At 44.4% G+C, this 23,106-nt stretch overlaps 1 protein-coding gene across 1 annotated transcript in view; it reads left to right on the top strand.

Annotated features, from left to right (window-relative positions):
- Positions 1-12,994: 12,994 nt before the first annotated feature.
- LOC141257346 (calpain-13-like) overlaps positions 12,995-23,106 on the top strand; it is a 76,328-nt gene continuing 66,216 nt past the window's right edge. The window contains exons 1-4 of the mRNA XM_073671810.1: positions 12,995-13,073; positions 14,936-15,152; positions 18,658-18,727; positions 19,901-20,019. Coding sequence (XP_073527911.1) covers positions 13,054-13,073; positions 14,936-15,152; positions 18,658-18,727; positions 19,901-20,019 — 426 coding nt within the window. The 5' untranslated portion in view covers positions 12,995-13,053. The remainder of the gene's footprint in view (positions 13,074-14,935; positions 15,153-18,657; positions 18,728-19,900; positions 20,020-23,106) is intronic.

Here is a 23,106-nt window from a genome sequence, read left to right as displayed (position 1 = left end):
AAAACACTACGTGTGAACTTAGCCCAAGGTGTGGAGGAGTATTTTTGTTTTTGGTTATTTATTTTGCCTTATATACAAGTCATTACCCTGGAAAGGATGTTCCTTAACATATTTCCCAGGAATATCCATTTTGGTTTCGTTTTTGTATGTTTTATTGTGAGTCCATAAAAGTGGCGTAATACTTCTGACAACGTTGTTGACAGAAGTGACCTGGGAGTCAAAAATGCTTCCCGGGGTCTTCCCCATGCTGTTCCCATGTAATTTGAGCACTTTTCCCATGGGTCAATTTTTAGGCCCTCTGCAGACCGCCTGGGGGAGCCGCCTGAAAAATGCTTGAGTTTCCCTTAGACTTACAATGGGCTCGTTGCTCGGGTCGAGCACCCGAGTATTCCAATGTGCTCGACCCGAGCATCGAGCTCCCAAGCATTTTAGTGCTCGCCCATCACTAAAATTCATCAATTGCAATGTCCATTTTGTCTTTTATAACTTGGACAATTTCCACTGCCAGTAGAAGTGGATCATAAAATTCAAACCTTGGTACAGAGTGTGGAAGTTTTGTGGTTCATTTGTCCTTACCCAGAACAAATCCATAATGTACCTTGTTGATGGTTTCTGAGGTCTTCAGATAGACTTCTGCAGCTATGGCCTCTATGGATGCATCAGACAAAAGTGTGGATTTATTTCCTGATGGCGGCTGATAGCAACTTTAATGCATAACAACACTTGGGACTTGGAGATGCTCTAAGACCTTCAGAGACTTCTTGCATGTCTCCTTCCTTTGTTGTTTCTGGGATGGTAACGGATTGTCCCAATTAGTGATGAGCAAGCGTGCTCGGATAGGTGGTTATCCGAGCACATGACTCGCCAAGGGGGATATATGGCAGTCGTCTCCCGGGCCCGTCCTCTGGGTCACTCTTTAAAAGGGGTTTTGTTAACAGTTTGTCTCGTGACGCCACCTGTTGTTTCCGGTAATAGGTACCAGCGCTGCTGCAGACCTCCGGGGGTGATGGGATGGCAGCTGGGATGTTTCTGCTCCCCACAGGCGGAGCGGGCCCCCGGGGCAGGGTTGATGGAAGGAATGCAGGTGAGAGATGGCCCGGTTGGGTCAGGGGGAATGACGGACACGCACACAGGGGGATTCGCTTCAGTACCTTTACTGGTGTAACGGCAGGTATGGTCCAGGGTACTTGCTAGGAAGGGTGCACTTCAGGACTCTCCCCAGTGAGCGGGTATAAGGCCTCCTGATCCGTGTCTTCCTCTCTCTAAGCTTCTAGCCAGCCTGGAACTTGGCCTAGCTTCTATGTTGTGCTCCTTTCTCACCTGACCGCTTGGTAGTAGGATTTTTCTTTGGCAACCACTATCCCTGGACGCTGGGGACTTCGTGGATCCTAGTCCTGTATTTGAAGGTAGCCTCCTGGTATGCCGGTAGTCCCTACTGGGTGTAGGTCCTATTCGTCTCGCCTGCTTCACTGCAGTCTGCGCGCCAACGAGGTTGTACCGTCGGAAGCATAGAGCCACCGGCCGGGGCTCTGCTTCCATCCTGCCGCTCAACATCGCTCAACAGCCCCCGAGGTAAACCAATACTATCTATATAATTCAAGGATAACAGCAGTACCTGCAGCGTGCACTTGTGCTCGCATTCTTGCTGACCTCTGCAATCATCTATATTGAGCAGGAGGTAAGACTTTATCGTCATAAGGATTAATACTTACGTCCACTAGAGGTACCTACTACTTCCTACATTGGGAACACATCCTACCCATAAGCGCACTTATTGGACATACATTATCTTTCGGTATATAATCTGTCTGACACTCTTAGTTGCTGACAGCATATTGGGTCCTCCTACCTATTCATCAGTAAGAACGATTTTGGTACTAGCACCCATTGGGGAGACTTATATAGAATTGCATTTATTTTAGTTTAGTCACCATTTTTTATTTCCCTCTAGGAAAACTAAGTGCTCTGCTCTACCTTCAATAAGATCCTTTTTTATCTATAAGTAATATCCCAGGATCAAACACAGAACTTCTACATCAGGTATCCTGTAGGATTAAATACCATAAAATCATAAGATATTATTTTATAATTATAACGCTATTATAAATATATACTTTTCAATTTCCTGTAAAATAGGTACCTATATATTCTAGCCACTTGGATATCACTCCCGGCGAGAATAAGCAATATAGGAACACACTTATACGAGGAAGGTAATTATCCCTCTTCACCAGTCTCGGTAATAAGAGCAATAACATTTCCTAACTGATACACCTCCTCTCTTTCCCCTCTAGGAATTATTGCTAATCTATGGTCCCTCTGATAACACTGACTGGCTACTATCAGTTTGGATTTTAACCTATCTACCTCTTGGGACACATTCACAATGACTTTTTAAATAGCGTTATTTATGCATTTTAACTTGCTTCGAATAAACTTATTTTATTGACAAATCTACTCCCCCTTCTTTTTATCCAAATTATAAAACTTCCTCAATCTCTCTATGGGACTGGCAAGTACACTGATTACTGGGCATTCAGGCTCTGCTTCAACAGGTGATCCTCCTCTTACTGGGGACTCTTCCTGTTCCTGAGCAGGTTCTTCTAGGGCGCTCACAGGTTCTTCTTGTGGTGGAGGCTCTTCTGGTTGTTGACAGAAGTGTATTACTGGTATAATAACTGCTCCATCAAGTTGAGGCCAGTTTCCTAGAACTGTATGAAGTACATCATCCTTGGGTTTCTCCGATATTACAAGAGGTGCTTCTTCCTCCTGTGTCTTCAGTAGACCTGGGCACAATTTCAAGTGGTGTCTTGAGACTGTTGCGGTTGTCTTACCTCCATCCTTGCTGATCAGGCAAGTTTTGGTGTTGTCGAATTTGGAATTTAACACTGTGTAGGGCTCTCTTTCCCACTGGTCATCGAGCTTGTGACCTCTTCTTTTCCGCTTGAGCACTATTTCTCCTGGTGCCAAGGATTCTGCTGGTGCATGTTTGTTATACTGCTCTTCTTGTCTTTCCCTCACCTTGTTTAGACTGTCTTCGACACAGGCCTGTACTTTCCTGTACTGCTCTTGCCGACTTATGTCCCAATCTTCAGTGGACGTATCTGCAGCAGGTTCTACCACTCCGAGCTCCAGGTCCATGGGCAATTTTCCAGGTCTTGCTCTCATGAGGTACGCTGGGGTACAATTAGTAAAACTCACAGGTATGTGGTTATACAGGTCCACTAGGTCAGGTAGCTTGTCTGGCCACTGGTTCCTCTCCTCCAAAGGTAGGGTTTTTAGCAGGTTTTTAACGATGTTATTCAATTTCTCGCACATACTGTTGGTTTGCGGATGATATGGCGTAGTCCGGATCTTCTTGCATCCATACAGGTGACAGAATTCCTTGAATAGCTGAGCTTCAAAAGCAGGGCCTTGATCTGTTAGCACCTTGTCCGGATATCCATGGGGTCTGCTGAAGTAGGCTTGGAACGTTCTTGCTGCAGTTTCTGCTGTCAGATCCTTGACAGGGGCTACCACCAGGAACCGGGAATAGTGATCCACCATGGTCAGGGCATAGGAATAGCCTGATCTGCTGGGCGACAGTTTGATGTGATCCAGAGCGACAATCTCCAGGGGTTGGGTTATTTTGATGGACTGCAAGGGTGCTTTCTGGCTGCCGTAGTCTTTCCTTCTGAGGCTACAGGGCCCACAATTCTGGCACCACCTTTCTATGGAACTCCACATTCCAACCCAATAGCATCGGTCCTTCAGCAGGGTTTCCAGCTTCTTCCAGCCAAAGTGACCTGCTTGGTCGTGGTAGGCCTCTAACACCATCTGGATATCCGTCCTGGGTACAACAATCTGCCACACCATTTCATGGGTTCTGGGGTTGACATACCTTCTGCATAGCTTTTCTCTGTAGATGAACAGCCGGTTTCTCTCATTCCATAGGTGTTTGGCTTGTGGAGGAGCATCCTTCTCCAGGTGAGAACCTTCTTGGGTTATCAGTCCTTTGATGAGGCTGACAACCGGGTCACTGTCCTGGGTCTCCTTCCAACTGTGATGAGGTAAAGGATTTAGCGTCTTACCATGACGTCTTCTGGAGGCGTGTTGCTCGTGGACCATTCCGCTTCTGTGGAAAGCAGGTAATTCAATTTCTTCTAGGTCATCCACTTCATCCTCGGTGTCTGACTGGTGGGGCATTCTTGACAGAGCATCAGCATTGGTGTTCTTGTGACTTGCCCGGTACTTGATTGTGAACTGATAATTCGACAGTCTGGCCACCCAACGTGTTCCATGGCTCCCAACCTGTCTGTTTCTAGGTGTGTCAAGGGATTATTGTCGGTAAAGGCTGTGAATTTAGTTGAGGCTAGGTAATGCTTGAATCTTTCATTGTTAGCCCAGACCAAGGCCAGGAACTCCAGCTTAAAGGAACTGTAATTCTCGGGGTTCCTCTCAGTAGGGCGAAGCTTCCTACTGGCATAGGCAATTACCTTTTCTCTGCCGTTTTGCTTCTGGGACAACACAGCTCCCAGTCCCTCGTTGCTGGCGTCGGTGTACAACGGGAAAGGTTGGCTGTAGTCGGGGTAAGCTAGAATTTCCTCACCGGTTAGGACTTCCTTCATTGATGCAAAGGACTCGGTCTGCTCTTTGCCCCACTGGAATGGGGGACTTTTTCCTCTTTTGGACTGTCCTACCAGGAGATCTTGTAGAGGTGCTGCCTTTTTGGTATAGTCCTTAATGAACCTCCTGTAGTACCCGACCAGTCCCAGAAATTGACGTACTTCTTTGATGTACCTTGGTTCAGGCCACTTCTGGATGGCAGTGACCTTCTCCGGGTCTGGTGCTACTCCCTCTGAGCTGACCACGTGTCCCAGGTACTGAACCTTCTGTTTGAGCAGGTGGCACTTGGAAGGTTTTAGTTTCATCCCATACCGGGACAATGCCTCAAATACCTCCGCCAGGTGCTTTAGATGGTCTTCATACGTCCTCGAGTACACGATAACGTCATCCGGGTATAGCAGCACTGTCTCAAAGTTCCGGTGTCCCAAGCAACACTCCATCAACCTCTGGAACGTTCCGGGTGCATTGCAGAGTCCAAATGGCATGCTGTTGAATTCGCATAATTCCATCGGGGTGGTGAAGGCTGTCTTCTCCCGGTCTTCTTCAGCAACAGAGACTTGCCAGTACCCGCTAGTGAGATCTAATGTAGAGAAATAATTGGCAGATTTTAGTGCAGCCGGGGATTCCTCTATACAGGGCAAAGGGTATGCATCTTTATGTGTTATTCGATTAATTTGTCTGCAATCTACACACATCCTCATGCTACCGTCCTTCTTTCTGACAAGGACCAGGGGAGCTGCCCAAGGGCTACAGCTATCCCTTACTACCCCTGCCTTTTTCATGTCATGCAACATTTCTTTGGCTTTTTGGTAATGTGCTGGTGGTATGGGTCTGTAACGCTCCTTAATGGGTGGATGGTTACCGGTGGGTATGTGATGTTGTACCCCTTTAACCCTTCCAAAATCAAGTGGGTGTTTACTAAACACCTGCTCATATTCCTAAACCACTCTGTAAACACCGTGTTTCTGGTGGACAGGAGTGGCGTCAGTCCCAACATGGAGCTGTTGACACCAATCCTCCAGCTGAGCTTAGGAGTCACTGTCCTCCACTGTATCCGGTGGGGTCAAGGATTCCACTGTGTGTATGGCATCATTATTCACAGTATACAGTCTGGCAACAGTGGCATATCGTGGCAATTTAACTTCCTCCTCCACACAATTTAGGAGACGTACGGGTACCCTTCCATTGCGTACATCAACTACCCCTCTAGCAGTTAGGAGTGTAGGTCTGTGCTCTGAGCTGATGGGCTCCACTACCGCCTGGTAGATCTGTCCCTTGAGACCTATTGCTGCCCTACACCAAATCAGCATTTTACTCATTGGGGGAATCACAATGGATATCGGGTCTGTCACCGGTACATTACCAATCTCACCACCTGTTAGTTTTACCTGTTGCTGGTACAGGAGGGCTCGAATCTCTCTCTGGAGCACCTTCCTCTGCCTTGGTTTGGCCATGTCAGCAATCTGTTGGAGTAAAAACAACACTTCTCCCAAACAGTTACCAACAACATTTGTACCAAGTATCATATATGGATTTGTATCACCAGGGTTAGGTTCTATGACAATCAGTCCTTGGTCCTTTAGTTCCACTCTCCCCACCTTCACTGTCACGTCTTTAACCCCTACCAGGTTAAGAGGAAGGCCATTGGAGGCATACACAGAGAGATTTGGGGCTGGCGGGTGGAGTTCATCCATGGACCAGTACCTTTTGTAGAGGACATCAGGTATGATGGTTACCTGCGAGCCGGTGTCCAGTAGTGCGGGTGTTGCTATGCCGTTCAGCACGATGGACAGGAAAGGCCTTCCTACTACAAACCGGTCGTACCAGCTTGATGGGCCTGGTTGATCTACTCCTGGGTGTTGGCCCTTGGCCCCAGGGTTTGCCTGTTTAAAGGACAGATCCGTGCGGTGTGGCCTGCCTTGTGGCAGCGGTAGCAGATGAGTTCTCCTGGAGGGCGACGTTGTTCGTTGGTCCTCCCACGGGGTGGCGTTGTCCTCCTTCTTCTCCTCATCCAGGGGACATCCTCAGGACTGTCGAGTAGGATCCTTCCATCCGGCTCGGGCTCCGCCTGTAGCTGCAAGGCGCTCAGGACAGTGGTCAGGGTTTTACTTAGCTGACGCACTTCAGATCGCAGGCTGTCCAGCTCGCTAGGGGGCGCTGTTTGCACTTTCGTCTCAGCCGCTAATGAAGGGGCAGTGAGTGCTGTGGCCATTGGGGTGGCCCCACCCTGGTAACGCTGGATAGCAGTATCTGATGTTTCCAGGGGCTGAAGGCCTTCAGGGTGTCAAAGGGGGCATTTGGATGATCTAAGGCCCACCACCGTACAGTTCTGCTCTCCTCCTGGGACCTCAACCCTCGGATGAATTGTTCTGTCAGCATTTTGTTCTCATCATGTATGCTGGCCGGACTAATCTGTTTCAGGGCCCGCAGTGCCTCTTGTAAATGCCAGGCATAGTCCCGGATACCGTCCTCAGGTTTCTGGGTACAGTGGTAGATCCTCATCCGAAGATCTGTCTCAGTGCAGTTTTCAAAGACAGTTTGCAGTCTCTTAAATATAATGGATACTGATTCCTGGTCTGCGGCTGGCCAGGTTTCAACTTCCCGCTCTGCGGCACCAGTCAATTGTCCCAGCACAACAGCGGCTCTCTGTTTACCAGTCATTGAGTACATGTCCAGTACACCGCATATTTTCCTTTTGAATCCAGACAGGGTGTCTGGTTTGCCGTCATACTGGGGAAGCCATTTCGCTCTGGGGATATACGGCAGGGCCATGGGTATCAATGGAGTCATGACCCCTGCTGGTGGGGCGGCCGCTCCGGCCTGAGCAGCGCGGGGTGCGAGTTGAACATCGGGAGCATTAACTGGTGCTCCGGCGTCTTGCTGGTCATTGGCCATGGTTGCACCCCCCTAGTAAACCGTAGCCTACCTTCTCTTTCTTTTTCGGGTAGGCCGCAGCTCCACAGATGACGGTCTCCTTCCAGGACCTGACACTTCCTGGTGCTGTGTCAGAGCGCGAGGCGGGGCTTGAGCTTCGTGCGCTACCAACGGTCACGCCTCTCTGGTTCCCGCGGTTACGCCCCTTTTCTTCCCGCGCGGTGACGCGGTAATGGCGGCGATGTTCACCACAGTTCAAACACAGTTCAAATACGGCACACAGTACCCGGTGTCAACGGGCGCGAAATCCTGTTCGTGATGCCAGGAAGAGTGTGACTCGCCCAGGGGGATATATGGGGGAGACTCGGTACCCGGGGCCTTTACCTTCTTTGTAGGATATCATGGCAGTCAGCTCCCAGGCCCGTCTTCTGGGTCACTCTTTAAAAGGGGTTTTGTTAACAGTTTGTTTCGTGACGCCACCTGTGGTTTCCGGTAATAGGTACCAGCGCTGCTGCAGACCTCCGGGGGTGATGGGATTGCAGCTGGGATGTTTCTGCTCCCTACAGGTGGAGCGGGCCCCGGGGGCAGGGTTGATGGAAGGGATGCAGGTGAGAGATGGTCCGGGCGCGTCAGGGGGAATGACGGACACGCACACAGGGGGATTCGCTTCAGTACCTTTACTGGTGTAGTGGCAGGTATGGTCCAGGGTACTTGCTAGGAAGGGTGCACTTCAGGACTCTCCCCAGTGAGCGGGTATAAGGCCTTCTGATCCGTGTCTTCCTCTCTCTAAGCTTCTAGCCAGCCTGGAACTTGGCCTAGCTTCTATGTTGTGCTCCTTTCTCACCTGACCGCTTGGTAGTAGGACTTTTCTTTGGCAACCACTATCCCTGGACGCCGGGGCCTTCGTGGTTCCTAGTCCTGCATTTGATGGTAGTTTCAGGATGACCAGGGGTCTGGAAGCCTCCTGGTATGCCGGTAGTCCCTACTGGGTGTAGAGAACCCTGTAGGCGCGGACCCGGTGTCTGGATTGTGTCTTGGGGTGAGCTTCAGATGCTCCTCTGCCCCCTCAACTCCTCTCTCCTCTCCTCTTGCCTCGGCCACACTCGGGGCCCTCAACACACACAGCAGCTCACTTGTTGCTCTCAGACTGCTTTCTGACTAAGAACTCAACTGCCTAACTCCACCCTCCATATATATATCCCTAACAGGGCTCCCTCTGGTGGTCTGAGGTGGAAGGGTGGAGGTGTCAGTTTGTAGTGAGGGCCTCTTGTGGAGAAGTCCGTCCATGCACCCTTTTGGGTCCTGTGGTACCTGTAGTAGCAGGGTGCCACACACACTCTGGTGCTAACCGAGTATCTTCAGCGTGCTCGAAAAATTGGTTTGAGTCGTCGCAGCTACATATCTCGCGGCTATTCGACAGCTGCAACACATGCAGGGATTGCCAACAAACAGCCTCCTTAGACGAGGGCGTTGAAGAGTAGCCTCTAGTGTTGGGATCTTGTCCCTATTGGATGCTGTCTGGTTGCACTCAACAAGTGTGGGTACGGATTGCTCCACAGTGTTTTCAAGAGAAGCTACTATAAGATTACTGGCTCTTCTTCCATAGACTTCTTTACCACCACTACCACACTACACCACTTCTCTTGTTGACTCTCGGGATACATGTTTACCAGGCATATCTTTGCACACATCTTGTCCCAGTGGCCTTCTCCGCATACTTCTGTGCATAAAGAAGATACTATGGTAGGACCAGCTGCTCGATCTGCCTCCTCCCCGCCATGTTTTGTGGTGAGAGAAGGCGTAAGCGGTGCAGAGTTAGGTTGGGATGGATGGAGCACTTGTACATGGTCCTCACTGTCACACTTCAAACACTTAATAGTAATTTTTCAGTCTTTAGTAAAGTGTTCAGTAGAAGCACAACATTTGTAACACATGCCAAACTCTTTTAGAAGCTCCTTGTGTTCCTGGAGTGGTTTCTTTCTGAAGCCGATGCACTTCTTTTGGGGATGTTGTTTCTTATGAATGGGACATAGTCGATTTGGGTCATGGAAAAATGACAGCTCCAATTGCCCGGCAAAAGACGTGTATGACACTATTCTTTAGTCTTCCCATACTGATCTCCTTCACTACTGTGCTGTAACACACTCTCTGTACATTTTTTTCAGTGTTTTATGGCTTTCTCTTTCTCTCTCTATGGCTAAGAAGTGAGCTGTGACACCCTCTCACTATCCAGTTTAATCACAAAATGGCTGCTGCATTTCCTGCCTAGGCTTTTATACAGGCTATAAAAGTCTCTTCACATTACCTGTGCTATACTATATTGTGTGATAGCTGTAATGCATTATGGGGAAGCACACCCGGCAACATCTAAAGTTGTGTTAATCTTCTCTGACTGATGCAATCTTATGTAATGTGTAAAACTGTGAAGGCCAATTTTGGTGATTCAAGACAAAAGAATCACAAACTGGTCGAATTCACAGAGTTCAGCGAATTCCTAAAAATTCACCAAGAGTTCAATTTGTATCTAATTGATTCACTCATATCCAGTCTTAGACCAACAATAAGGGCTCATTCACACTGGCGTATAATATGGAGGAGTGCAATGTGAGAAAATTTTGCATTGCACTCTGGTCAATCATATTAAATGTGGCAGAGCAGATCTGCAAATTTTTGCAATGCCAGTTCAGCATGAGAAAAAAAAAAATCACAGCATGCTCCGATGGGCACCATATCTCGCACGGCGCACACCCATTCAAGTCAATGGGTGCATGCAAAACATCGGACTGCACTGGGATGTCATCTGATTGCAGCCCAATATACACCGAGACAGGCAATGGAGAAGGTGGAGAGGTTAATCTCTCTCTTCTCCTCACCTGTGATCCGATTCTCGCATGTGAGAGGATTGGAGCACAGAGCACTGACACTCAGATCCCGCTCGCAGCATATTGTATCTGATGCTCTGCCATCGAATGCTATACGCTAATGTGGCCCCGACTTGCGATGCTTGTTTTGTATCAATCCGATGTGCTAGTGATGAGAAATCAAACTCATATACTTGGTCCAGTTATTATTTCTTTTACCCTTTTCCCTCATATGCAAAATACATTTTTCATCTACTTTGCACAAAAATCAAAAGTTTAGGCATTTCTCTATTAAATTGTAAAATATTTTTTGAAAAAATTGGGACTTGAGATTTAAAAAAAAAAAATTGTGCATAGCTACTTCACCACCAGTGTGGCTCAGGTGACTGGACCAAAAAAGATTATTATACAGGGTGGGCCATTTATATGGATGCACCTAAATTAAATGGGAATGGTTGGTGATATCAACTTCCTATTTGTGGCACATTAGTACATGGGAGGGGGAAAACTTTTCCAGATGGGTGGTGACCATGGCGGTCATTTTGAAGTCGGACATTTTGGATCCAACTTTATTTTTTTCAATGGGAAGAGGGTCATGTGACACATCAAAGTCATTGAGAATTTCATAAGAAAAACAATGGTGTGCTTGGTTTTAACGTAACTTTATTCTTTCATGAGTTTTTTACAAGTTTATGACCACTTATAAAATGTGTTCAAAGTGCTGCCCATTGTGTTGGATTGTCAATGCAACCCTCTTCTCCCACTCTTGACACACTGATAGCAACACTGCAGAAGAAATGCTAGCACAGGCTTCCAGTATCCCTTGTTTCAGATGCTGCACATCTCGTATCTTTACAGCATAGACAATTGCCTTCAGATGACCCCAAAGATAAAAGTCTAAGGGGGTCAGATCAGGAGACCTTGGTGGCCATTCAACTGGTCCACGATGACCAATCCACTTTCCAGGAAACTGTTCATGTAGGAATGCTCGGACCTGACACCCATAATGTGGTGGTGCACCATCTTGTTGGAAAAACTCAGGGAACGTGCCATCTTCAGTGCATAAAGCGGGCGACACGTCATCATGTAGCAATTTTAGATATTCAGTGGAATTGAGGTTTCCATTGATGAAGAATGGCCCCACTATCTTTGTACCCCATATACCAAACCATACCATCAAGATACGAGACGTGCAGCATCTGAAACAACGGATACTGGAAGCCTGTGCTACCATTTCTTCTGCGGTGTTGCTATCAGTGTGTCAAGAGTGGGAGAAGAGGGTTGCATTGACAATCCAACACAATGGGCAGCACTTTGAACAAATTTTATATGTGATCATAAACTTGTAAAAAACTCATGAAAGAATAAAGTTACATTAAAACCAAGCACACCATTGTTTTTCTTATGAAATTCTCAATAAGTTTGATGTCTCACATGACCCTCTTCCCATAAAGTTGGATCCAAAATGGCCGACTTCAAAATGGCCACCAAGGTCACCACCCATCTGGAAAAGTTTTCCCCCACCCATATACTAATGTGCCATAAACAGGAAGTTGATATCACCAACCATTCCCATTTAATTTAGGTGTATCCATATAAATGGCCCACCCTATATTATTATTTGTTAAGTAGTAACATCAACATCGTTGCAGTAAAAAAATGAATTCTTCTTTTGTAAAGTTTGGATGTGAAAGTCAGATTTTTAAATGCAATTTTATATACATTTTGTTTTTTTTATTTTAACATATATTCCGAAAGGCACTTTTTAATATACTTTATATTTTTCATTTGATATACAACGTTTTTTTTTGCCGTGATAAGCTTTACTTAATGCAATTTTTGGGTATAAAACAGTAAACAGATATTTTTTTAAAGGCAAGGTGACCTGCAATTAGCTTTCACATTATGAAGTCATCATTTGTGTTCACTAATGTGATATTTTAATAGTTGGCTCTATTACATTTTTTTCTGGCATCTCTTGATATTGGCTCTTTCCCTTTAGCCGTAAGAAATACAGTATTTTGCAGACTTTAAGATGCACTCCAAATTTTGGCAAGGAAAATGGGAAAACATCTTATTTAAAAAAAAAAAATGGTGGTGTGTTTTGTAGCCCAATTTTACGGTAGCTTACCGGGAGGTTAGCGGTGGTGGAGTTTGGGTCTCAGGACGTAGGGTCACTGCTTCAGGAGACCAGCGGTGGCAGGAGTGGGAGGAGGGGGTGTCCCGGCAGTGCGACGCTGCGGACCCTGGGATCTCCTAAGATGTCGCCGCTGGGCAAGGTCCCTTTCCCATTGATTTCCCTGCAGTGGGCTTCGTGAAAATGGCAGTCGGAGGCGGTGCATGCTCAGATTGAGATCTCACTCTAAAAAAAGAGACTTTAAAAATTCTTCCTTAAAAATAAGCCAATACTGATCAATATGCCCCACTTTATGCTTCGTGACACTTCCACTCTGGATTTTTTTTCCTTACTACCATCCAAATTTGTGCTCATTAATCTCCTCATTAATATGTTTTTACAGTATAATTACATATTGTCACTGCACAGAAAAACTCCCTAACTTATGTGTCATGTGCTCTAACTTGTTCTGTTAGCTTTTTTTTGTTTTGTTTTGCATGTTGCATACATTTTGGACCTTCCCATCTCATGTATTTAATGGCTGGCAACTTAGAGAAGCCTCAGATAACAGGATACTTCTTGGAAGAAAAGATCAAAATGAAGAGAAGCAGTGAGATGTATGTATCTATGTATATGATTCTTAATAGAATTGAATTGTACAATGCACTTGTTATTTATTTATTTTAGATCTGTACTACTATTTTTTGCATCTTTTTGGCATAAGGCACCAGGCATCTTATGTACCGCTGTATGCAGCTACAACTCTACAAAGCCGGAGGAGGAAAATAGTTTGGTAGCACGGTGCCCTATGGGTTTCTATCATATTAAATAGATTTACAGAAGATCAGCCTAGATTTTTTTTATATACACTATTATCATTTAATATATTTGTTTTTGTATTATTATTACAATTATTATTCCACAATAGAGTAATATGATCATGTGCAATAATGATCTTCGAATAGTCCATTCATCAGCAGCTAATTTATTATATTACAATATTTATTATTTTCCTGTCTTTTTAATTGAACTCGGACATTTATTATTATTTTTTAAATTATTATTTTATTTTGTTTTATAATTTAAAAAAATAGATGAGTAATAAAGGGGTTGTCCTGCAGATAAAAATAATTTTTGCCATAAGTGGTAAAATTAAAAAAGTCATGCTCAGCCCACACCAAATCCCCGAATCTCCCATTCCAATGCTCGCTTGCCCCTCTAGATCAAAAAAGGCAGGAAATATCCACTCCGGTAATTACATTCTGAAAAGGGTAATGGATCATGCCAGTATAAGTATAATTTACTGCCATTTCTCGTCTGTTAAAATAGGACAAGGAAGAAGAGACCAGTGGGGACTGGAAAAATGTTGGTGTGGTTTAGGATCGCTTATTTTATTTTTTTTTTTAATCAGTCTGATCCCTTTGAAAATAATTTTCATTTGTTGTGCCATTCCTTTAATATTATAATATTCATAATTTTATAAATATATTTCCATAATGTAATACAATTTTTTATGATAATCTTGAAACATTAATGTAAAGAGTAAAAATAATAATATTTATGATTTAAAAGGCAGGCTAACTCAGCAACATTATCATAACGGTGTGTATTTTTTACTATAAGACTAGAAAAGAGTTAACTGACCATAGAATGAGACATCATCACTTTTGGATCTCTTGCTTTTTAAAGGGAGCCTGTCACCGGTTTTTGACCTGCTGAGAGCAGGATGATGTAGGAAAAGAGAAGCTGATTCCAACAATGTATCACTTAGTTTTCTGGGTGCAACAGTTGTGACACAATCTTAGATGTAGCATGTATCAAAGCTTAGAAAGATAACCCTGCCCACTTGTCCATTGACAGTGAGCTGCTTATCAGTGGAGGGGGTGTGGTTGGACTACTTGTCACAAGGCAGCTTGTCAGGGCACTGATAATCTCCTAGTGATAAAACCTTCATTGTAAGTTAACAGCACACAGCCTAATAAGTAATACATCTCTGAATTCAGTGTTTCAGCCCCTATCTCCTGCTGTCCACAGATTCCATAGCATAAACCTGCTGACAGATTCCCTTTAATTGAACCTTACTGATCTTAATTTTACTTGCAACTTGTTTGTTCCATTACGAGATTTGATAATTTTTTTCATGTATTTTTTGTGGCATTTCTTTTATTTTGTTTCAAAAATACAGGGAAAAAAGTTTCAATGAACACACACCAAACATGGAGCAAATCGCTGTGTGTGTGAATCCAGTCTCATACTGACCGGCTTGTACAAGAAGGCTAGATTTGTTAGCACCATGGCTTCATTAGTAGCTCATTGTTCTGCAATCTGTCTTCATTATGCGCTTCAGCTCCTCCTAGTGGTGGCTGAGGATAGACAGAATCATGTAAAATATAGTGTGGTTTATCTACCTTTGATTAAGGAAGCACTCCAGGGGTAGATCATGTTTAATAATATATCTTTGTATTACTCCTTTATTCAGATCAAACATGAACCTCACAAGAAGTAGTGATAGCTCAATGGGATCTCTGGAGAATCTACAGAAATTTTACAATCAGGACTTTGAAATATTAAAAGAGCATTGCCTGGAGAAGGACGCCCTGTTTACAGATGAGTATTTCCCTGCAAACATGAACAGTATTGGTTTATGCCTGAAAAATGAGTTCAATACTAACAATATAGAATGGAAAAGACCCAAGGTCAGTAATGTCTGTAAAGTAGTGATTAGCACTATGAATCACAGAAACTAAAACAGCAGGGATTACTGAAACATGAAAAACTTTGCAGCTCTGGAATCTGGATGATCTTGATTATATAACACGAGATCCATACAGGAAGAACAATGTATTTAATATAAAGTATACATCTCTCTGTATGTAGTTTATGTAGTCTGAAAACATTTGTCAAAAGGTTAACGCTTAAATATCTAACATACAGATCTCCAAACATGGGGTGGAGTTATGACTCCCTCTGCACCATATTTTTGTATGCTACCCTTTCCATGTTTCTAAAAAGCAAGTGGCTCTTAGTGAGGTGGAAATACCAATTTTATTAAGAAGTACAAGGATCTAATGGGGTGGCCTTGGCCAAGGGTCACATCCGCACCCCACTGTGCTACGGGAAAATGGGAATCTTGGCTCGGTGTGGGCTGGTTTCTTTGCGATAAGCCATTGTAGACCACATGCTGCTGCTTGGCATAGCAGGCCAGGACCCAATGAGAGAGAGATGAATGAGGGAGACCAGAGTCCAAAAATAAACCTTTTTTTACTAAATAAACTAATGAGAAGTCTACACATTAGATAGAAGGCACAACATTTTACAAATAATTCTTCTGCACAATCCAGAAGCAGAAATTTCATGGTTACACATGATGTTACATTATTTATGTTACATTAATCCATCAAACCATTATGGGAATCTCCATATTCCCCTGCAAGGACCGCAGGGGTTGAGGTGTAATGCTACAATCCCTCACAGCTAGTTTCTAAGTCAATTTAATGCAGCCTACATGTTCCTTGTGTAAGGTGCCTCAGCGAGATAGTCGTGGGCGAGCTGTAGCCCCCTCTCGCTCTGGAACCCTACAGACAATTCGTGTGCTCCCTCTGATGTGTGGCTGTGTATGTGGTGCTCTCCATTTACTTCAGACTATCCGATCGCGGCTGTCTCCAGGCATTTCTCTTCTGGGACCAGGGCAGCAATAAATTCAGGGGACACGAGGTTCTTAACCATAACTTGGACTTTACTTGGGGAAGAGGAATATGTACAATATTTACAGGCAGATATAATGGATAAGGCCCGACAGGTTATCATCTCCCTCACAAGGCGCTGGAAACATCTTCAGTCCTGGTTCCCTCGTTAAGTGAAGCATCTCTGTGACTCTAATCTCTAGCCCAAGAGAATCTTCTTCAATATCAACAGTTTTTCCAGATCCTATATCTCCCCCACGTCTTAGCCTGGAGTCATATCTTCCTCTGCTACCTGCAGACTAGAAGTGCCCCAGGTCCTCAATACCTCCGTTGAGTTTCTCCGGCCGGCTAACAGGACACTTGCATAGGGAGATCTTCACACTGGTGATCCCACTGTCTGAGGGTACGGAGCTCCCGTCTACCCTAGCAGCCACCATATACTCAGGCTGCCCTTACGGTTCACTATCCTAACTCTTACTGACGTGTTCTGGGAAACTCACCACAGATTTCCTAGAGTTCCCACCCACTGTGGGCTGTCATCACAACCATTAACCCCATAAATGGTCTGCAATACTGCTGGCAGACCCAACCTGGCATCTGCACCCAGGACAGTGGCATCTTGTGGCTGGTTACAAGTACTGCAGCCCACAAGGAATTATGTCAGAAACAAGCTCTATAAACACTTGAGGCTTGATCAAGGCACTAAGTCCCCCCTCTACTTTACTGACTGGACCACTGCAGCTAACCCCTTAGCTTGGCCTAACAACAGTTCAGAAAGGTCTAACTCCGGGAACATTCTCTTTTAACTACATCAGTTCCGAAGGAAGGCTACGTTCTTTCCCATTATTACACTTGCTGAGCTACTTTTATCTGCAATTCCCCATAGGAGAACATACAGTATGTCCGAGCCTGGCCATCTTCTCCTCTATGATCCTCTGGTCTGGTAACACTTTAGCTCATTATCTAGTATAAACAACGTTTGCTGTGGGCACCACTTGCCTGAGATGAGGAATCCTTCTGCCACTTAATCCTTGTTTCCTTCAGAACATGCTATCCGGGTATGGTCTCCCTTCTTTGAACAGAAAGATCTGTTTTCTGCTAACATAAGGACCATAGGTCCTTTTCCTTCTAAATGCTGCTCCCTATCTGCCTAACAACAGGACCCTGGTTCCTTTTGCCCACTTAACTGTTCCTACCATGGGATGGCCCCAATAGTTAACTCTATCTGCAGCTAACTGTCATTCTTCTGAGTTCTAACCCTTGATTCTGTGTTAAATGGTCGGCGTCTTTTTCAGCTGAGCCACAACTCGACTGTGACACCTTTTCATTGAGTGTTTTAGTTCTGTTATCTTTGTTTCTGTCAGTTTTGGGTAACAGGTGTCTTTTATTTACTCTTTTTGTTTGTCCTATCACCTTCCAGGTGCAGCTTTAAATACTTTCCCCCACTGGTGTTTCCTGCTGGTGATAGACTTTGTTGGATTCATTCACTGTGATATAGAATGTGTTGGTTGCAGTTGTTTTGTGTGTGATCTGCTACTCTAGTAATACTAGGAGCTGCTAAAGACATTCAGGGTACGTCGCCGTCGAGAGGGGGCACCATTGCATTACCTTAGGGTGCCAACCCCCGTGGTTAGACAGGGACAGCCCAGGGTTAGAGAAGGGCTTTTCCTATTCTGAGCCAGGACCTGCCAGATTCAGTTATTTTTCTTTCAGATTTGTACGGTACCCATGTGAATATTCTTTGGCAGTCATAACACAAACCAACGCTTGCAGGCGACAAAACAGATAAAACAGCATTCAACACAATGCAATGCATTGCATAACCATAGGATCTTCAGGGGATGGTGTCAACAGCTTTTCCACTGTTTTACACTAACTCCAGCCAGTAACATGACCATTTCTACAGTCTGAGTTCCAGGTTCAGAAACTCTACTTTCAATTCTGTTCTCTCAATAGGAGGGTGTTTAATTCTTGGCATGTCATCAGTACAGTGGGTGAAGGGGGCTGGTTGACAGCTCATCTTAATAGCTCAGCCAGGTCCCTTCTATGTCAAAGCCAATAGATGATATATAGATAGAGAAGGAGATTGTTCAGTTAGACAGACCCCATCACATACAGTACCGATGATATGCTTACTCATAGAATAGTCTTCTGTATTCAGCACTTGGTCTGAAATAAAGCTGTCAAACCCAGGAATAACACTGGTATCTGAACATTATATAATCAGGGCAAAATTAAACATAAAGGTATATTACTAAAAGTTCTTTATAAGCATATCAACAAATCTAAAAGGTTTTTTTGCAAATCAAAAATCCCTTCAAATGATAAAATTCTGTTTACCTGCTTTCTCCACTAGGGGGAGCACATAATTATACTCAATGTATGGCCGGTTTGCAGGCCAGATTTTATCATGTAACTTTTTTTATCTCTTTTCAGCTCTGTATAAGAATATGGTGTTCTCAGGAGGTCATTCTTTTTAGGAGCTGGATTTAGTTACAATTTTTGTTCTTTTATGCAGGACATATGTAAGGAGCCGTGCTTCACTGTGGATGGAATCAGCCTATCTGACATTTTGCATAGTAGACGCGGTAAGACTGGTTTCTCAGAACAGCTACGGTAACTCAGTGCAAGTATTTAGTTTGCGATACTTTATGTAAGTACTCTGGACCGGGCAGTGTGGTTTGATGGTGCCCTCCTACAACCCAGAATTGTGTGCACATGTCCCTCCAGCCTCCGCTTAGGTATAGTTCTGGTACAGCAAGACCTTAATAGAATGAATATTTGGTGAGTTTTTGAAGTAGCAGATTTTCTGCATCCCTTAGCTAAAAGAAGTTACTTGCATAATTTTTCTTTGCATTTTTCAGTGTTTTTTACATGCTTTTTTATTGCATTTTTTATCTCCTATTGGTATTTCATGTTTTAAATAAAGCCACATTATCTTTGACTAATGATGAGCAAGTATGTATCGTTAACGCTTCTGTCAAACAGGCAATCTCTGCATGTGTCATAGCTGTCTAACAGCGGTGACACTTGCAGTTGCAGCAACAGTAACAGAAATACCGAGCACGGCGTAAATACTCGGTGAGCACCCGTGTGTGCTCGCCGAAAGGGTTAACGATACATACTCGCTCATCACTATCTTTGATACTTTTTGGTATTTGGCTTTGACAAAGCTTTTTTGATGTGTGGATTACATGTGTGTTCAGTGTGTGTCTGCAGCCGAAGCGCACTAAAACCGCACATGCGTTTTTTAAGTGAAGATTTTCTGGGGAAATTCGACACAGAAAACTCAGTGTACCCACAAGAAAATTTAACATGTTGTGGATTTCAAAACTGTATCACAGGTCACTTTATGCAGAGTAAAAAATAAAGTGGGGATGATATTTCTATGAATCCCATTCATTTTGCTGGTGTAAGATGCTGCGTTTTTGTTTGTGCAGAGAAAAACTCAGCAAAAACTCACTGTACTAACTTAACCTGGGGATGATGGGGGTAGTACTTGATTGGTAGGTAAAATAAGTTTTAAAATGTTTAGTTTTGTTCACATCTGCATTTGGAGCCCATTGTTTAGCCACAGTCTGGACTCACTGGAGAATCCCCCAAAGCTCAGGTCCAACCCGTGTTCCTGTTGGTGCCACTTTTGGCTCTACATGCTTTGATCTTTAGATATTAGTTGGCAGAATACCCTACTCGGTCATTGATGCATCCTGGTGACTACACTGAGTTTCAGCAGGGATAATTATTAACCGTGTATTTCACAGGTGATTGCTGGGTGCTATCTGTTATTGGATCCGTTACCATGAAACCAGAAATACTGGCAAAAGTCATTCCTGACAATCAAGGATTCACTAAACGCTATGCTGGAATCTTCCATTTTAGGGTAAGATACTAAGGACTTCTTTCTTTTATAGTTTCCAGGGGACACAAATTACCAGGAAAAAGGTTCAGACACGTTAAAATAAATAGAAAGAGTAATACTCATCCTCCTCGATGTCTGATATGATTGCATTCTCCACTGGTCTCCTTTTTCTGGCCTTATCTTGACATGTCTGAATTGCCCGTTTATTCAATCACTGACCGAAGTTGTCATCCACCACTGCTGGTGATAATTTACTGATCGTTGAGGGACTCAATTCCTCTACTTGTCTATGACTGATTGTGAAGCACTACACTTGGCTATGTCTGTCAGTTGAATTGAATGGAGCTGCCATGCATAGGGGACATTTCTGTGCCCAAGACGTGACCCGCAGCGATCACAAACTTGTCCTGTGGATCTATTCTGCAGATAAATGATACAGTGTAATTGTGGGACAAAGCCTTTAAATGGTATAATTGATATGCAAGGAAATTTGCTTCCCCACTACTCAGCCATCTTTTTATCTACCATATTAAATACAATTTAAAATTTCAAATGGTAAAATGTAGAGCTGAACCAATAAATTTTATGCAAATAGAATTTGTGCCAAATTTTTAGGAATTCGCTTAAGGCTATGTGCGCACGATCAGGATTTGAAGCAGAAATTTCCTGAGCGTTTCTGCATCTCCTTGGCAGGAAAAACCGTGCGGTTTTGTCGCGTTTTTTGATGTTTTTTTGTCAAGCATTTTTTTAAGCGTTTTTGTACATTAATGAATGCTTTTTGGAGCTAAATAAAGTTATTTGGTGGGACATTGCTTTAAACCTTGGATTACCCTCCGAACTGGGGTGAGTATATTGGATAATTTAAATGATTAAAGAATGTGTCTGTTGTATTTCAAATAAAGTGTTTACTATGTGTCTGTGTGTTTATTTAACTCTTTACTTTATTTTAATTAGGTTTGGTCATGAAATGGTCTGATTGACACCTTGTCATCACCAAACAAAAGAGCTGGGTGTCAGCTAGTCCCATTCACCCAATCTTCATTAGCATTTCTATTCACGTAATTTATGCGGCAGCTGTGAGCTGGTATTTTTAGCTTGGGAATGTGCCATTTGCAAACATGGTCCCTGGCCATTATTAACAGCTCACAGCTGTTTCGTTAGCCGCTACGTCCCCACGAACAGCAACAAGCAGCGCTTTGGACGTAGTGTATTTTTGTTGCATATAAAACGCTGTGTTCTAATGCTGCACTTTTTTGTTGGTACATGTGAATCCACCACATACAATGAGACTTCAATCGGTCAAAGTCTGCAGCGGAGACTAGCGTGTCTGCTACAGAAATTGACATGTTGCGGGTGAGGTTCGGTACGTGGCCACGATTAGAAACCGCTGCAGGTTTGACGCTGTGTGTTTATACAGCATCAAACCCGCAGCGTCCAGATGTTACAGCATAGTGGATGGGATCTCTATAAATCCTATGTCTACTATGTGTGCATCAGAGGCTGCGAGTCACCCGTGGACACTGACATGAGGCGCGCCTTTCAGGACCGCAGCATGTCAAATTCTCTTGCAGAGTCGCTAGTCTCCGCAACAGAAATTTGACCACTAGAATGTACTGAATGTGGTAAATACGCATGGTTCAGTGAACACATGTGGATTTACCTGCGTTCAATAGAATGCAATGTTTTGGACGCAGCAAAAAATATGCGTCCAAAGCCCTGCTACGTCCGAATCGTGGGCACAGTGCCTGAAATGAAAAAAAAAAATGGCGTGGGCTCCCACATCATTTTTATAACCAGCAGAGAGAAAGCCGACCGCTGGGGCTGATATTAGTAGCCGGGGAAGGAGCCATTAACCAACAATGTTCCTTGTCTATTAATATCAGCCCACAGCTGTTTGCTTAGCCTTTGCTGGCTAGATGACAGGGGGACCCCGGAAAAAAATTGACTTGGGGTCCCAGAATAAAATCTAACCAGCAAAGGCTAAACAGACAGCTACAGGCTGATATTAATAGCCAGGGAAGGGGCCATGGATACTAGTTATTAATATCACCCCTCAGCAGTCCCAGAAATGGCGCATCCATAAGATGCGCCAAATCTGGCACTTAGCCTCCGCTCTTCCCATTGCCCTATAGCGGTTGCAAGTGGGGTAATGGGGTTGGGGTTCAAGTCAGCCTTGTATTGGCGGCTGACATAAAGCCAAGGTTAGCAATGGAGGGCGTCCATAAGACACCCTCATTACTAACCGCGTAGTAAAGTGGTTGCCGCTTTTTCAATAAAAGACACTGCCAGAATAAAGTATTTTAATTAAATAAAAAACACACGGTTCTAACATTTTTTTTATTACCCTCTCCTTCCCTGAAGCCTTCGATCTTCTGAAAAAAAGTAAAAAAACAAACAACCATATCCCTCACCTGTCTGTCGTCACAATGTAGTCCACGTACCGCCAACAATTGTCCCACGACAATCCGTGTCGCTTCTACAGCAGTAACATCAGCAATCACTGATGTCACTGCTGTAGAAGCCAGCAATGTATACTGACAGGAGTGTAAAATCACTCGTATCAGTATGCATAGCTGTGCAGGAGGTCACTGGGGTTCATCAGCTGATCAGCCCCGGTGAGCTCACCACCATGGGAGCGTTCTTGAGATCGCTCATGTCACCGCAGGTCCTGGCAGCTCAGTACACTGCTGGAAGCTCTCTTGCCTGGAGCCGGCCACCGGGAGCAGCGCATAGCCACTGACCAGGAGGACACCGGGGGGCACCGGACTTGTGATTATAAGTTTTTTTTTTTTAACTTTTTTTTTTTTTACCGCGCGCACGAGTGCTGGGCAGAGCAGACTACTGCTCCTCCCTGCCACGTCACTCTCTGTTGTCATCGGGAGTGGCGTTCAGATGAGAGAAGTTGTAGTCCTCCTCTCCCGACCCGGATACCACCAGCATCGTGTGTCCGGCGCGAATTCGCGCCAATTGGCTTTGATTGAAACACAGCAAATCCACAGGTATAGATGTTATACCTGCAGGTTTGCTGCGGTTCAATGCAAGTCAATGGGCGTGAATTTGCGGTGGAAACGCCCAAACAATGACCATGCTGCGTTTTTTCCGCAATGC

The sequence above is a fragment of the Phyllobates terribilis genome, unplaced genomic scaffold (genome assembly GCF_046119375.1).
Source record: "Phyllobates terribilis strain yellow unplaced genomic scaffold, ASM4611937v1 Scaffold_3__8_contigs__length_932513732, whole genome shotgun sequence".
NCBI lineage: Eukaryota > Metazoa > Chordata > Amphibia > Anura > Dendrobatidae > Phyllobates > Phyllobates terribilis.
Note: the sequence above shows the minus strand (reverse complement) of the source record. Positions and strands in the feature narration are given on the sequence as shown.